The following is a 17,588-nucleotide window of genomic DNA, read 5'->3' as shown; positions in this document are numbered from 1 at the left end:
AAGGGTGGTCTCTCTGAAGTACCCAGATTTGACTCCTAGAGTATCAGAGCCAATTTTCCAGTTTTGCTTAATAATTCCTGTACTATGATAAGGGTGAGAGCAAAGAGTAAATTATTAAATGAAACAATGAACATTAATAAATAGGCGGTTCCGACATTGAGACCAATTCTGTCCAAACTAGGCTTCCGTAGTCTTTCCGTCCCTAACTACGCGAACAAGCCGGTAGTGATGTCGCGAGATTTGGAGATCGCGGGAAAACTTGTTTGCGGGTGTGTGTTGGGGACACACATCCCGCGCGCGCGGGACATTCGAGTGTCTGACCCTCGGAACTCGGGCTGGAATGAGCCTCTGGGTGGACAAATACCGGCCCTGCTCCTTGGGACAGCTGGACTATCACAAGGAGCAGGCGGCCCAGCTGCGCAACCTGGTGAGTCGGCGGGACGGGCCGGAGAGAGCCGGGGGAGGGGAGGTGCGCCACTCAGGGGTTTCGCGCCCCTCACGAGCGGAGCTTGGCCCTCCGGCTTGAGAAAGTGTCAGGTGCTGTGGAGAAAAGTAAAACAGGGACCGGGACAGACTGTGGGGCCGGGGACTGTGCTTGCAAACAAAGTCTCCCTGAGGACTGTCCTCTTTGATTTTCTTAACCATGGGGTGTATTTTATTTTCTTTGTCCCGTTTTTTATTGTATAGGATTTGGAATAAATATTTGGGCAGAGATTTAGTATGTTAGTCTTGAGTTAATAGATATGCTTTTCTAAAGCATTCACCTGTTTACGTTTTAATTTTCAACTTAATAAAACTGTGAAACACTTGCAGCATAACTTTTATTTTTGCTGAGTTCGAACTTTGAAAAATGAAGGCTGTATTTGTGGAGCACCTCCTTTTTCCATGCACTGTATTAGGTGAATAGTTCCTTTCCTTGACACTTTTTTCTTTCAGTGCCAGCGATAGATAAGTTTGTAAAGTATTAAAGTTCACTTAACAGCACTTCTGTTGATACTTATTTGTTTTTAAATGGTTATTTATAAAGTTACACTCCACAAGATTTTATGCATCTGAAGTTAAGGTCTGTGTTCTTGTCATCTTTATAACCTTCACAGCATTGATCCCCAGGCCTGACTGAGCATCAGAATCACCTGTGAACATATTTAAAACACATAGTCTTGTTCTGTGATACAGAACTGTCAGCGGCCTACTCCATTCTCTTGCTCTTAACTTGTGAGATTACGCAGACCCGACTTCCAGCTCCCAGCATCTGCACTTGCTGGAGGCTTTTTCTTGCTGACACCTCTAAGCAGACTTGAAATGCCAGGGAATTAACGCCTTCTCCCCTGTGTTCTTTCCCAAGCTAGCAAAGGTTTGAGGAGAGGTAGTGTCCAAAATCACTGCAGATGGTGATTGCAACCATGAAATTAAAAGATGCTTACTCCTTGGAAGGAAAGTTATGATCAACCTAGATAGCATTAAAAAGCAGAGACATTACTTTGCCAACAAAGCTCCATCTAGTCAAGGCTATGGTTTTTCCAGTAGTCATGTAGGGATGTGGGAGTTGGACTGTGAAGAAAGCTGAGCACGAAGAATTGATGCTTTTGAACTGTGGTGTTGGAGAAGACCCTTGAGAGTCCCTTGGACTGCAAGGAGATCCAACCAGTCCATCCTAAAGGAGATCAGTCCTGGGTGTTCATTGGAAGGACTGATGCTGAAGTTCAGTCCAATACTTTGGCCACCTGATGCGAAGAGTTGACTCATTGTTAAAGACCCTGATGCTGGGAAGGATTGGGGGCAGGAGGAGAAGGGGACGACAGAGGAGAGATGGCTGGATGGCATCACTGACTCAATGGACATGAGTTTGGGTAAATTCCGGGAGTTGGTGATGGATAGGGAGGCCTGGCGTGCTGCGATTCATGGGGTCGCAAAGAGTCGGACACAACTGAGTGACTGAACTGAACTGAATGTATCATACTCCAGCTTCCCCATTCCTTGGGTGGTTTAATACTGTAATGTATTTTCACACTGGCTTCAGGTGTATCCCCAGCAGGATCAAGCTCCAGATGTCCAGAGTGGTATTTAAGTTGATAACACTTGTTGGCTGCCTTTCCCCCCTTTGCTTTCCTTCTCCCCTACAAAATTTTCCTTTACCTTCCAAATGAAACCAAATGCACTCATTTCCTATCAAAGGGACTCTTTGTAGAAGTGCAAACTACAGCAGGCATCATAGTCTCCGTTACTGAATCGTAATCTTGTGGATGGAGTCCTGGAATTAATCAGTCTTTTATTAAAAGTTTTTTTAGCACATCTGATAGCCAGCCAGGTTTGGGATTTCTTGCTTTCTAGCATATAGTGTTGTATCTTACATGTACTGTGCTAGATATATAAGTTATATAGCGTTAATCCCAGGGGAATATCGATTTCATAGTTAAAGATATGTCTGTCTCTGTGTTCATTCACACACACATGTTTTCGAACTTTCATAGAGACACAAAATATTTCATGCATAAAAAGTATTTTCTACACGTAGGAGCACTGGCTTCTCTAGGGAAAATGCCTTCTCCTTTTTATTCCAGGTGCAGTGTGGTGACTTTCCTCATCTGTTAGTGTATGGACCATCAGGTGCTGGAAAAAAGACAAGAATTATGTGTATTCTACGTGAACTTTATGGTGTTGGAGTGGAAAAATTGAGAATTGAACATCAGACCATCACAGTAAGCATTTCACTTTGAAACAGAGAAATATATATATGATTACCTCTTTTAAAAACAATTTTTATAGGAAACACACTATACAGTAATGTGTTATTAATAGTATGTGTTTATTTTTGTGTATTATTGTGGAGCAGGCTGTGAAAGGACATATGCAGATTGTTTATAATGATGATTTGCTAATAACTGGGGATGGTTGGAGGTTTCTGGAGGTAAAGTAAAAAAGTGATCCACTAGAAACATGATGTGCGATATGACCTAGTGTATATAAAAATGTGTGTTTACCTGCACATTAAGAATAGGGCTAACATTAGTGGTGATTATCTAAAGTTTTATTTTTATAGTAAACATAAAGTGTTTATATAATTAAAAAAACAATGAAATACAGATAATAGGAGAAATAGCCAATAAACATTAAAACTATTTTCTTTGTCCACAGACTCCATCTAAAAAGAAAATTGAAATTAGCACTATTGCAAGCAATTACCACCTTGAAGTTAATCCTAGGTAAGTGGCTACTACATAGAAATAAGCATTTTTAGAATAGTGGTGTTCAGACTTTTTTAAAGAGTAGAATGCTTTTTTGATATGAAAATCATGTATGGAGAGACAAAATATAAAACAGATAAAAATGAAGCTGCCCTGTGTGAAATAGGGAGCCTAGAACCTTTCCACTTTCCCTTCTCTCTGAGACCCCTCCTCCAAGTCAAATATTTTTGATAATTAAGTTTTCTTGCTCTATAGAGCTCTGTGTGTTACACAAAGTACTTTGAGTAGTCAGTAAATTTTTCTTATATTGACTTATTCAGAACTGGTGAGCAAAGTATGTCTAAAAAGTTTGTAAATGCCTGAGAAAATATTTTACAAAGTGGATTAGGATTACTAGTTCATTCTTTCCATTTTTCTTCCGTTTTTTGATTAGAGGGTATATTGATCTAATATATTGAGAAAGACTTGATGGCTGTTTGGGAAAATAAACTAAAGCTGATTTCTTTGCCCTCTTTTCCTCATTAAGAGTTCTTTGTAGCACGAATAGTCAATTGGAGATTAAGCTTTTTGTTTTTCAGGTGTTTGGAATTGACATTCAGCCTAAATTAACCAGGTGACTTATTTTGGTTTGTGAGGTTTAGGGCTTAAGTGTTAAAGCAATGATATTGGTATAAATGACTGGTAATGCCTATAAGTCAACAGCTTACAGAGTTCTGTTTTGTATCCTGAACTCCATTTGCTCATCCCATCCCCTTTCTAAGACCTTTAATCAACTCTGCTGGTACTGGAACGACTTGTCTAGGCTTGTTCTCACAGCTTTGCTGTTTTGGGGATGGAGAAGAAGAATACAGATCCAGTTTGTCTTAACAGGTTATTTTTATATTTGGAATAGTTGTAGATAGCTAAGAAATTAGCTGTGACTAGGTATTAACTATAGTGGATATAGTGGATACAGAAGTGTCAAAGTATTTGATACTGTTAATAGCTGTGGCTCTTTTTAAGTGGCAATAAACTTAATATTAAGAACATGCTTGGTGTTTTCAGTTATTAATCAAATTGTAGTTGAGTATAGGAGTATGTTTAGTGATCCTAAAACGCTTCACTTTTAGTTTTGTGAATGTAGTGTCACTCAGTTTGCTTAAAATTTTAATCACTGAAGATCTTCAACATTTTTCTTAGCTTATGAATAATGGCTAGTACTTATTAAATATTTACATGTATATATTTATCACTATTTTTATTTTGTGTAGTGATGCTGGAAATAGTGATCGGGTTGTAATTCAGGAGATGTTGAAAACAGTGGCACAGTCACAGCAACTTGAAACAAGCTCTCAAAAAGATTTTAAAGGTATGTGATAATTTTTTTTTTTTTGGATGAGGCAGACACTTAAATTATAAGCAGTGGGTATAAGAGGAAAATGTAATGAGGAATGTAAATTCCAACCATTTAGCAAATATTTATTAATCTGTTCTGTGCCAACCACTATGCCACCTTTTTTTTTTTTTAATATGTAAAAGTAAAGAAGAGAAACATAATCTCTGTGCTCCTAGGAGTTTATAGTCTAATGGAGTTGAATTGTGGCAGAAAGAGAACTATTTGTGCCACATATTTGTTATTTTAGAATTAGTAAAATATTTAGATGAGTAATGGAAAAACACTTACTTTAAAATAGGGAATTGCATGATTTAAAAATAATGATTCTTTGAACCAAAGTTATATGTTCATTATAAAATATTTAGCTAAACAAAAGAAAATTCAAATCAGCTATAATCCCACCATCCAGAGACCATTACTGTTAACATTTCCAGTTTTATGTGCATAACACCATATATTTTTACAACAGGTTTTTTGATAGATATGCCAATATTTAATGCTTTAGATATATTTTGCCAAATTCTTCATTTGAGAAAAGATAGAGATTTGTGCTACTGCCAGCAGTGTTTAGGAATGCCCATTTCTAACATTTATCAACACTGGATAATTATTTTTAATCCTTGTCAGTTTTAGTGGAGAAAGTAAGCTGTACTTTTTCTTTAGTGAATGTGATAATTTTATCTCTTTTTTCATTGCTCATTTTACTGTTTTGTGAATCATCTTACGTATTCCAGCTTATTTCTTTTCTGCTTAATCTCTACATTTCAAAATAGAAATTTTTTTTTTTCAAATACTCTTCTGTACCCATGAATGTGGTCTTATAATTTTTCTCCTTAGTTCTCGTTATCTTCTTACTGGATCGTCTAATGAAACTGCTTTGTATTTCTAGAATAAACCTCACTACAGTTTTTAAAATATTTTGCTGTTTTCTGCTTAGCAATGATTTAGTTTTGCATTACGTTTTTACTGCTATCCTTGTCAGATATTGTGATCGATTTCCTTGTCTTTATATTCCTATTCTAGTCAGTTTGGGTTCGATTTCCAGAACTTGTCATTGGGAAGCATTGTCTTGGAAGAGAGCTTCATTTTGTTATTTTCAGTCTGCTGCTCTGTCAGATCTTATTGCATCAAGGTCCCTTAGCTCTTGTCCATGAATTGAACCCTATGAATGCTGTTCTCAGATTGACCCATATATCCAGTGTGCTTTTGTGGGTGATTTAAGGTTCTACTGTTCGGAAGATGTCAAAAAGCTTGTGGATCCTAGCCACTTCCTCCCACACGTAGTTTCTTGTTCTCATTTACTTACATTTAGGGTTCTTGGGGACAGCTTGTCACTAGTTTCGGTGTAAATGTTGTCTTAGATCTTGGAATCTGTTCTTTTAGAGGAGAGATTCAAATGCTGCACTGCTACCACTGTCGTCTTCTTGAAGTGATTTAATACAGTGCAACAGTTGGGTTCAGTCCCTGTAGACTGCATTTCTTAAACACTTTAAGGCCAATCCTTGGTTATGACCAGGTAGAATCTTATTATACAAGTAACCAGATATCTTTATCCCTTATTTGCCACATCTCTTGTGACAGTGTTTTCCAAAGTTTATTCCTTAGAATGCTAAGATTTTCTACAGAAATACACTCCTGAGTGAAATATTTTGGGTGAATGTAGCACAATAATATATCCTTGTTTTGGTGATTTTTATTGCATATAAGTATGATAAAGACTGCAGTAGATTCTGCAACAAAGTAACTTCTTTAACTTCATTAGCCTAGTGTTTCTTAGGCTTGTTTGATCTTAGAATTTTTTAAAATAAAAATAAATTATACCCACCATACCTATAACTTTGGTATGTCTTCTCCAAAGGGAAAAGTAGTATATTAGGCTTACTATTTAGGATTTCACTCTGAATAATGAGAAGATAAATACTCAAAGTTTGTTTGTTTCTCCTTGACTCAGTTGTGTTATTGACAGAAGTTGACAAACTTACTAAAGATGCTCAACATGCCTTGCGCAGAACCATGGAAAAGTATATGTCCACCTGCAGATTGATCTTGTGTTGCAATTCTACATCTAAAGTGATACCACCTATTCGTAGTAGATGCCTTGCAGTTCGTGTGCCTGCTCCCAGCATTGAAGATGTAAGTCAAGTTAAATTTTTCAGAAGAATTCAGTTCAGATTCCATGCATACTATGTGTACATCCCTACTGTGTTTGTCTTTGCAAAAACATAGTGAACTATGTCAGCAGTTCAGAAATGGCTATAGCCTAGGTGCTGACTCAAACCATTATCTGTATAGTAGTAAACACCAGATACCAGTATATAGAAAACGTTCTTTTCTTTCAATCATCTTTTACTTTAAATAGGTAGTACTTGTGGATTTTATGAAACTAAGGAAAAGCAAGTTATGTAGTAGCTTCTACCTCAGCCTGACTTAACTGGCTTATAGAGGAGACTTGAATATTCAGGAAATAGATTTTGCGAGAAGATGATTTGGGAATTCCTAGTCCCTAGTTCAGAGACCAAAGTTAGTCTGAATCAACATAATGTGTATTTTTTTTCCTTTATCATTCTTAATAGCTATCAGTAAAAATGCCAGTTTCTCACAATAAGTGAGTTTCTGCTGTTAATAGGTTTGGGGTGATTTGATGCAAAGTAGGGATAATACGTGACACTGTATGTTGTGAATTTCACTTGTAAAGACTTTTGAGAGTGATAGAGTTAAAAATGTCTATAAAGCAGCAGGACCACCAGGTTACGTCTCTCCTATGAGTACAATTCACATCTTAGTGCCTGAGTTGTGTCCAGTTAGGCTTGTGCAGCTCAACTTGGCAGCCTTGTGAGCAGTGTCTTTGCCACCAACCTGAGGCCCTTTGTCTCCAACTTCTTGCTGCCTCGAGGAGGCTGGCAGGCATGGAACTGGGACCAGATCTTTCTCCAGGTGCCCATCTAGTTGCTGACTCTACCTGATAGCTAAGTTAGACCACTGGCTTCCTGCTGAAGGAACAGTGGATTAAGGTAAGGTAGTGACCAAAAAAAAGAAAGGTTGGGGTTCTGTAACAATATTCTTAACAGAAATTGTCTCAGCATGTAGTTTGACAGATTGTTCATTTATGTTAATTATTTTATTTGTAGATTTGCCATGTGTTATCTACTGTATGTAAGAAGGAGGGTCTGAATCTTCCTCCACAACTGGCTCACAGACTTGCAGAGAAGTCCTGCAGAAATCTCAGAAAAGCTCTGCTTATGTGTGAAGCCTGCAGAGTGCAACAGTGAGTAAAAGGGGTCAGTTACCACAGGAATCATGTTGTGATATCAGCCCACTTTCATTTAATTTATTGTGTTCTGTTTTTGTCATGTAGATATCCTTTTACTGCAGATCAAGAAATCCCTGAAACAGATTGGGAGGTGTATCTGAGGGAGACTGCCAATGCTATTGTCAGTCAACAAACTCCACAGAGGTAACCACTATAAAAGATCACCATGAAAGTTTCATCACTGAGATAGTACAGATATTCTAAGTTCCAGATTAGCTGTTTTATACTGATACCATGCCATTTAGCATTATAATTAAATTATAAAATACTATACTTCTAAAGAAAAAGTAGGACTTTAGACATTTAATGTTTCAGAATAGTTGGTGTATGATATCATGGCTTTTAAAAAGCTACTGGCATGTAAGTATGGAACTTACACATAAATTGAAACAAATTTTGGAAGTTTAAGGCTTTTTTTTCCCCCTCAGAATCTTGGATGATTTAATATTAATGCATAGCATGATGTGTCTAGCTTTCTAATATTGAAGATAACAGTGTATAACTTTGTAATTGATGTGTTATAGAAAGACACTAGACTGTGGGTAGACTTCTAGTTCTACTAATTTTTAGCTAAGTGTCCTTAAGCAGGTAACTTTATAAATTTAGAGCTTCAGCTTTTTTATTTGTATAATGAAGAGAGATTGTGTGCTAGTGGTTTGAGAACTAGAAGACCCCGTGCTTATATGTGATGACAGGCTCTGTTAAGAATAACACTGTGTATGTCCCGTCAGTATGTAGGAAGTGTCTTGTGCATATTTGCTGCACAGATGTTTCTGTTTACTTCTTGGGTCTTTTATTCAGTAGTAGACTGTACTGAACGTACTTCAACCACAGCCTGTTGGATTTGTTATGACTTTGATTGAGGAGGGCAGTTGGCTCTTCTCCAAATCAAGAATGACAGTCTTAAGGCTTGGTACTTTTGGAAAGTCTTGTGATGGTCCCATATGCTCACTGAGACACAGTCTCCTACTTTTTTTGCCTGTCTGAAATGAGAAACCATCTTTGGACTTTAGAGAGGGTTATTCATTATTTTAGGAAGCAGACTAGACTGAGTGCAACCACTGAAATGTAAGCTTCTCTGGTTTACGTGAACATAATTGGGAGAAGGAATATACTGTGTTTCTCCTCTTGGGTGGTATATCTGAGAATTGTTATTTTTATAAGAAATTCTTCAAAGGAAATTACAATATGTACTGTAGGATGACCATAGTAGATTAGAGGAGGTGAATGGTCATAGGAAATTGGTACTTAATATTTTATCAAAGTTTGCATTGAATTCCTCTTCATTTATTTTAGTTGAAATAGTTTTTGAAGAGTGCCAGGTGTTTTAAGTAGATTCTTAAGAAAAGAAACCTTAATTTTAGGAAAAAGTGTGCATTCCATTTTGTAAATGTTGTCAGGTAGTGAAGAAATCTCAAGTTTTAAGGAAATAAAATTCAAATGAAGCATGTCTTAGGAGCTTTTTACTTTCATAAAATATTTCCACACCAAAGGTGACCTTTCTTGTTTTTGTTCTGATTTTGAAGAAGAAAAATTTCTGATAATAGTTGAACTTTCCCACTCTTAAAGAGATTTAGGTACAGATGTTGCAATATTTGACATTATTAAATGTATTTTTAAGACTTGATTATTACTTTTCTTAATTCTGCTGCTGCTGCCTGCTCCTCCAGTTTCCAAACAGATTTTGACAGCTCATAAATGAGTTTGTCCAAGAAGAAGTGCTGCTGTTCCGTATTTAGATTAACAGATTTGGATTTGATGCCATTGTGTGTCTAAAACAAAATATTCCTCTTCATTTCCGAAAGCCTTGAAGCTGTCCAGAAATACTAGGATGGCCAGTGTCATTTTGAACATTGGTCCGCACAGTACCAATGACTTCTTCTGATTTTTTACCTTGTAGTCTCATTATAATATTTATAGTCTTGATTCTTTTTTGATACATCTTAGAAAATTTCTTATTTTCTAATGTGATATGTGTCTGTGATATGTGCTCCATAGTGTCCGACTCTTTTTGACCCTGTAGACTGTAGCCTGTCAAGCTTCTCTGTCCGTGGAATTTTCTAGGCAGGAATGCTGGAGTGAGTTGCCATTTCCTTCTCCAGGGGATCTTCCGACCCAGGGATCCAAACCTGCATCTCTTGCATCTCCTGCCTTTGCAGGCAGGTTCTCTGCTTCACCTTTCTCATGTGAATAGCAGCTTCTATCTGATGAGCAGTTATTATGCTGACATTTACACTGTTTCATTTAATTCATATAACAGTCCTATGAAGAATGCATTTTTACCATCTTACAGATAGAAAACTGATTCTTTGGGTGATCGTTGCTTTTTTCAGGAACATTTGGTTAGTAAGAGGCAGAGGCAGTTCTAGAATACCATGTTTCTCTGACAGAAATTTGTGCTCATTATCACTTGTAACCTCCAAGAGATAATCATTATCACTTGTAACCTCCAAGAGATAATGACACAGGCTTAATGTAGAATATATTAATTTTTTAGAAATGAAATAATATTAGAAATGAACTCAGACTGAGAAGCATGAGAACATGTGTGAGATGCACACAGTATTGTTATAGTACAGTTTTATAGGTAAATATATTGTCAATCAGCTTTTCAGAAATAAGCTATATGCATCATTATTAAAATAATTTCATACCATCTGTCATTTATACGTTAAGAATCAGATTTTATTTGGGGTGTATACTGCCATGTCCAAGAGACATTAAGGCCTTTGGAATCATACTTGAGGTAATGCTGCTTCAACTACATAAGTTTGCTGGAAGCTTGACCTCTGAACTTCATGTTCTCTTCAGTGAAAGAGACTTGTGTTTGTGAGAAATAGTGTACTGCAGTGAACCTCATACAGATAAGAGATTAAATAGATGCTTTGGCAGACACTGGAAGGGTATGGGCTAAGACAGATCTGTGCTTATATCATGGCTCTGCTGTGGTCAACTTTGTCAGGTTATTTAAACCATCCAGGCCTTAGTTTTTTCTTTAAAAAAAAAAATGGAGATAATGCTTTACCATAGCTGGTGTGGTGACTGAGTTAGATTATTGTCATAGTGTCTTGTGCATAGCAGTTGCTCAAAAAATGCTAGTTTTTTTTTTTTTTTCACTTTCCTTATTTAGTTTCATTGTGGCACAACTTCATACTCCTGGAATCTCAGGAAGGGGGTCTTTAACTTCTGCTTTGAAGAGATCTTTTAAAAATCACTTCCCTCATTGATCTGAAATATAGAACATAGTGTGATCTTATTTTGGTAAAGATTCAGAATGATATTTTTTCTTTAGGGGTAGGTAATTATGTTTAGAAAGATTAAGTTACTTTTGTATATATACTTATAATTTGTCACTTCTTGCTGTTGTAATATTTTACATGTATAGTTCCCTTCATTAACCCTTTTTCTTCCTGAAAATGTTATGAGAAGGGCCTAGAATTGCGAGCTTACAGAGCCCTCCAACAAATGGCCATATTCACTTAGCCAGTCTGGTTTGTGCCCACCTCTACCATCTCCTTACTGCCCCTTTGTGACAAAACAGCTTTGTTTCTCTGCCATAATTTTTTTTTTTTTTTACTTTGCAGTTGAGGTGTTATATGTTATGTGTTATATGTTATATGCATTATGTTATATTCATGTTATATTTTCTTTTCTTCTGTAATAGACATTATTTAATATTTTCATAACCATTTTCTCATTTCCTACATATCATCTATCTGGAGAAGGAAAGAAAAATATTACTTGATGTATCATTAAAGTATATTAAAATTCGTGGTGTGAATAAGCTCAACCCTTACTATGCGTGAAGCCTTTTCTGTACTTTCAGTGTATATATATATAAATACTGTGTGGATGTGTGTGTGTGTGTGTATATATGTAAATGAATATAAATGTTGTCTGACTTCAAGACAGTTCTATAGTTTTATTTTAGAAAAATGAACTAAAGTTAGGAAAAGCTCCCATATATGTATCTTAAATATGATAAACCATTGAAGAAAATGTTTGTATTGGGATGTTTAATTCTTAAAGGTGGCACAGTAGGTACTTGGAAAAATGATCTCCTGTTTTCCTCACAAAGTATTGTTTTGTTTTGTTCAGGCTCCTTGAAGTTCGTGGAAGACTGTATGAGCTTCTAACTCATTGTATTCCTCCTGAAATAATAATGAAGGTATTCTGATTTCAAATCTGGAACTGTCTATAACCATACAATTTGGACTTTGATTATGTGGTATCATGGCTTTTGCTGCACAAAGATACATTGTCAGTTCTTTCTGCCCATCTCGTTAGTTCAGCAGATACTCAAAGTCCAAGTTGTATGGCGCTTGTAAGGTGCGCCAGTCACCATTAGGGGTGTGTTGAAGGAAACAAGGTGGGCCTTCTTCAGAGAAGTTACATTTTGGTGAAATGGAATGGGAAACAGGAAGCAAGAGGTTTTCAGAATGGTGTAAGTACTACAAAGGCAGTGACCAGGTGAAATGATAAAATGGAGGGCTGAGTTATGGAAGGTCAGTGATGGCTTCTGTGGAAGGTATGTTTAATCTGAAACTTGAAGGATTGAAAGATGGATCCATGCAAAAAGTCAGGGAATAGTATTAATATTTTAGACAGCAAGCCTCAGTGCACTTGAAAATTGAGGTTAAAGAAGGTGGTAGTGATTTGTGAGGGACAGCTTTAGGTCTGGTCTAAACCAAATCAGCTCTAGCTAGAAAGATATTGTAGATTGACGGTTACATATTAGGCAATACAGGACTTTTTGTTTATTTGTGTTTATTAAAATTACATGAAAAGATTCAAATGATACTAAATATATGAAGTGAAAAGTAAAGGTTTCCCCTTCTGTTTTCATAAGACCTCTTTTCAAGTCACATTGAATTGAGTCCATATATGAATGTTTCACAAAGCTTTAGTGTCTTTTACGCTATTTTGCTTTTTAAATTAAGCAGTGTAGTATGAATGCTGTTTCATGACAGTAGAGATTTACCTCATTCTTTTTGGTACATGACTGGGATTTCATTGTATGACTATACAAGTTTTTTGGATATAACCCCTGTGTTACAACCTGAAGTGTTAGACTTCAGCTTGTCTACAGATTATTATAATTAATAATGCTACAGTAAGCATCTTTGTACTTAAATCTTTGCATCCTTGTACATTTAAGTATTTGAGGTTGAAATATGATAGATAACTACCACATTTTTACTCTATAGAATAGTATGTTCTTTTGGATGAAGTCTCCTGGTCCATCAAAAATAAAAAAGAGAACATATCAATATTTAAGTTTCACTTCCTTTTTTAATGAGAAAAGTAAAGCACGTTTAGCTAATATTTTTTAAATTATTACTTTGTAAAGTTGCTATTTATCTTTCTTTAGGGCCTTCTCTCAGAACTTTTACATAATTGCGATGGACAACTGAAAGGAGAAGTGGCCCAGATGGCAGCTTACTATGAACATCGTCTGCAACTGGGTAGCAAAGCCATTTATCACTTGGAAGCATTTGTGGCCAAATTTATGGCACTTTATAAGAAGTTCATGGAGGATGGATTGGAAGGCATGATATTCTGACATCTCTCAGTAATTCTTCCTAATGTATCTCAGTATCATCATTTATGTTCAATTTATATTGGAAGAGCTGCAGGTAAAATAAACTAACATTATTTAACTATGTGTTATTTGTGTTGGTTTTTTTTTTTTTTTTGGAGGGGGAAGATAGTAATTCCTCTGAATTATTAATCATTATTCTCTGAGTTAGATAACTGCTCCTGTACTATTGAAGTGTATTGAAAGGATACAACTGGAAACTGTAGAGTCTAGGAACATGATTTTAATTTACTTTAAAAGTATGTTTTCCAAGTATGCAAAATTAATCCTCCCATTTCCATCCACTCTCTCCCCTGCTGAAGGAAATTTACCTAAAAAAATCAGTTTTTGTTTTCTGACCTCCAGATGACCATTTTTGGCCACAGGTACATAAATTTTTGCTTGGCAAGTCATTATCTTTAATCGTATTTTCCCTCAACCAAGAATTATATTTTTGCAGCATATATAGGAATTAATTTTGAATTATAATAGCATGGGTATGGAGAAAATTGCATGGACCATATCTGTTAAAACTGTAGAAATCCAGCTTTTACTTCAGTGATTCAGATTTGGTATAAGGTTGACTATTAAAAAATAAAGATCTTTTCATTAATACTTGAGCATCCTGAAGAATATCCATCATATAGTTCTGAAGCAAAGGTATATTAGTATTGAAAGTATTCTTTGAACAAGTATGCTGTTGTATTGTTGGTCCTGTCCTTTGGAACACTTCTATTCAGAAATTTGGTTCATGGAACAAAGGGTTTGCCTGACAAAAGTCTGTGACAAGCTCTGTGTAAGAATATTGGGAAGACCTGCTTTTGTAGCAGTTGGTGCCGAGCAATCAGGAAGTGTTTAGTTGGCAAAGACACAACTACACACTCACTGAAAACCTAAATCTGGAAAACTGTTCAGGTTAAGAGGAATGATGGTGGCCTTTTTACGGGAGCAAGTGATATTAATCTGGCCCCAACTGGAAGTCTCAGTCTTCATGTTAGGAGGGATATTGATATTGTAACAGAAGAACTGGGAGAGTGAGGTCTGGGAGAGCTAAGACTGTTATAATTTGCTGGGGGGTGGGGAGGTGGGAAGGGAAGTAAAAAGTATGTCCCTGAAATTGAATGCTCCAGAGATCAATGAGGCCTGTATCCTGAGTCACCAGAACTCATTGTCTTCCAGCCCTATGTGAGCTCTGATAATTATTCAGTTTAGTTTCCAGCAGGTCTTTCCTCAGTTGTATTTTGTTGTTTGCTTGTTTTTTTCTCTTTGGAGAAATGCTCAAAGTGAAGTTATACTCAGTGTATTTGCACTTTAATAATTAGCCAAAGATGCAAGGCATCCATTATGCAGATTTCTGTTGAACTTTTCTATGTAACTCGCCTCTTTCTACATTTCTGCCATGCATATTCAGCCACCCCAGCCTCTGAATTCTCTTTTTCCCTCAACTCTGATGTCACAGTTGTGTGAAGGCATTGATTCCTGGGTGTAAATCACTGATCTTCTATAGTTCTTTAAAATGAACAGAACTAGAAGTTTAGCAAATGTTGATAGCAACACTGTTTACATTAGCCAAGACGTGGAAATGCAGTGAATGACTGAGCATGATTCCTCTTGGGTCCCTTGGTTTATGGTGCTGGATTCTACAGCTTGCTCAAAGGCATTTCTGCCCATGGGTGGACGCCAAATCTTGTTGTTGGCAAGCAGACAAAAATGAGGTACATCTTAAGCTGCCGTGATGTTGATGTCACTCCCCTTTACTTTTATGTTTTTATAATTCAAATTTTTGTACATAAAATATTAGAAGTTGTGCAATATGCATCACACACACAAAAAAACCTCTTGCTATGTTTTTTCCTTAAGTGCTATTTTTTATAGCAGGTCTGAGTAATAGGAATTTAAATGTTATTTCCAAATTATAGCACTCCAAATCATGAAACACATTTCTTAAAAATTAGAAAATCAACCCTTGGCAGCAGTTTTCCTTGTACCTAGTTCTCAGGAAAGTCATATCATGTTTTTTAGATTGATGAACTAGATTTTACTAGCAGTTTGCTCTCTGGTTTCTTTCCTGTTTACAGTTCCTATGGAAATTTGTAGAAGTTTGAAATGTTATCATGAGGTGTTCTTTTATCAGGTGATTGTAGTGTGTAGACTTAAAAATAAATTGCTTTCCTCTCAGTAAAGGAAAAGTGATCCTTAAAAACTTTAACTCATGTTTAAATTAGAGCCTAATGCTGGTTACAAACACTGTAGGGTACGTTTGTGGCTTGGTACTTTCCGAGCCTGTTTCAGCTCTTTTGATGCTGATTGCCTACTGAGGTTACTTCCTCTGTTAGACAGCAGCTTAAGAAACTTCAGCAGCTTCCTGAGGTGCAGCTGTGCATGATAATTTACAGCAGTAGGCATGGAAGGAGCTTCACAGTCTTTCCAGAATAACATTAAGTACCTTCATGTGAGGCGCTGTGTTAGATTCTTTACGGGCATTCTTTTATTTAGTTCTCTTAATCTTGAAGTTGTCCTTTATTATCCTGTTTTGTAGATGAAGAAACTGGATCTAGGCACGTGAGCACAGACTCCCCTCTAATACATTCATGGCCACCAACCAAGAAATAGGCCCTTAATACTGCCCAGCAAACTCAACGTTTCTCTGATCAAGTCTCTGTTGCCCTTCCCAAAACTTCATTTAGAGCAGATAACCTTATCTCCTTATCAGCCAACTACCAAAACTGAGTATGTATGCATCCTGTATTACCATATGTTTATTTGTATGTATCCTATTTACTCTGTGCATTCGTATTTTCTCTTGATACAGTAGAGAAGCAGCTCATCTGTTTGTAATCCTGTGCCTTGAATTTTACTGATTTTCACCTGTCTGTAGAAACCTACAATGTCTTCTATCTTTGTCTCTCTTGTCCTATCACCCTCTCTCAAAATTGGATTCTTGTTTTGGTTTTTATTTTCCTTAATATCATCTTATTAAAGTTTCCAACATAACAAAAAACTGAAAAAAAAAATTGACAAAATTCATACCAGTATTTTACAGTGGACATGTAACTGCATTTGCTTTATCACATGTCTATCCATCCCTCCATTCTTTAGTCATCTTATATTTTTGCTGCATTTCAAAGTAATTACATTTTTCTCCCAAGTCTTTTAGCCTGTATATAATTAACTAGTCAGTTTAATAAGGCAAGAAAAATAAATAACAGGCATAAGGAAACAAAAGGATGGAGGAAAATTATTATTTTTAGCAGGTGAAATTATTGTTTACCTAAAAAACTTGAACAATTCCCTTAACAAATAAGTGAATTTAGCAAGCTTACAAGATATAAAGTCAATATACAGAAACTAATTGTATTTTTGTGTAATTGAAGTAAATTACTAGAATATAAGGTTTAAATAATTGCATTTACAATACATCAAAAAAATCGTAAAATACTTAGTAATAAATTAATAAACTGCTCAAGACCTATACATTGAAAATAAATGATTGTTAACACATATATAAATGTAATGCTATATCTTGAATAAGTTGAGTGCATAACACAGGTATCTGCTGTCCTTACACAAAGGTTAGGTGAAAATGACATTTGAATTGTTGAAAGAAGTCAACTTCCTCATGCTATAAAGGAAAATTTGTTCTTAATTTTTCCTCACTGCCTATCTCCTGCTTTGCAAATATTGAATTCTTTAGTATATAATAAAATGCATCTAACCATTAAATATTTTTGTGTAAGGTCATTCTTAAGCCATTTACACATATGCTTCAAGCACTTATTCCTACTGAAGTTGAGTCTTTGGGAAATTAGTTGGTAGGTAATAATCTGGCCTATAATCTTGTGGGAAATCAATTTTTAGACACTTAAATAACAGACCTACTATGAATACATCCCCCAAATTGTGGCATTGAAGACTGAATTCCAAAATTGACTTTCTGATATCAAATTTCATGAAAATGAATTAACGTTGATATTGTGAAACACTGATATTTGGAGTGGGATTTATTAAACTGTAATGCAATATGGTATTAAAAATTAAATATGAGAATATTATCCTATCAGAATTCACAAATATCTTGAGAAAAATTGCTGTCAGTATGAAAGCCAGTGAGCAGAGAATTTAACCTTGTTTCCAGGCATT

At 36.0% G+C, this 17,588-nt stretch overlaps 1 protein-coding gene across 2 annotated transcripts; it reads left to right on the top strand.

Annotated features, from left to right (window-relative positions):
- The first annotated feature begins 229 nt into the window (after positions 1–229).
- Positions 230–17,187, top strand: RFC3 (replication factor C subunit 3). Of its 2 annotated transcripts, XR_006338943.1 has the most exons (10): positions 230–427; positions 2,562–2,699; positions 3,136–3,203; positions 4,436–4,533; positions 6,512–6,693; positions 7,689–7,825; positions 7,916–8,014; positions 11,969–12,038; positions 13,242–13,506; positions 15,988–17,187. XR_006338943.1 is itself a non-coding variant. In XM_043892271.1 (9 exons), the coding sequence occupies exons 1-9, from the start codon at positions 341–343 to the stop codon at positions 13,431–13,433; spliced, it is 1,071 nt and encodes a 356-aa protein (XP_043748206.1). In that variant the 5' UTR covers positions 230–340; the 3' UTR covers positions 13,434–13,535. The 2 variants fall into 2 exon arrangements, 1 of the variants encoding a protein (XP_043748206.1); XM_043892271.1 differs by lacking the exon at positions 15,988–17,187 and having other exon boundaries at positions 13,242–13,535.
- Positions 17,188–17,588: the final 401 nt, after the last annotated feature.

The sequence above is a fragment of the Cervus elaphus genome, chromosome 30 (assembly GCF_910594005.1).
Source record: "Cervus elaphus chromosome 30, mCerEla1.1, whole genome shotgun sequence".
Classification (NCBI taxonomy): Eukaryota; Metazoa; Chordata; class Mammalia; order Artiodactyla; family Cervidae; genus Cervus; species Cervus elaphus.
Note: the sequence above shows the minus strand (reverse complement) of the source record. Positions and strands in the feature narration are given on the sequence as shown.

Excerpts from the sequence above, each read along its gene's own strand:
- RFC3 (XM_043892271.1), top strand. The coding sequence starts at position 341 with ATGAGCCTCTGGGTGGACAAATACCGGCCCTGCTCCTTGGGACAGCTG. Across the intron at positions 2,700-3,135 it reads TTGAACATCAGACCATCACA|ACTCCATCTAAAAAGAAAAT; the intron begins GTAAGCATTTCA and ends CTTTGTCCACAG. Across the intron at positions 7,826-7,915 it reads GAAGCCTGCAGAGTGCAACA|ATATCCTTTTACTGCAGATC; the intron begins GTGAGTAAAAGG and ends TTTGTCATGTAG.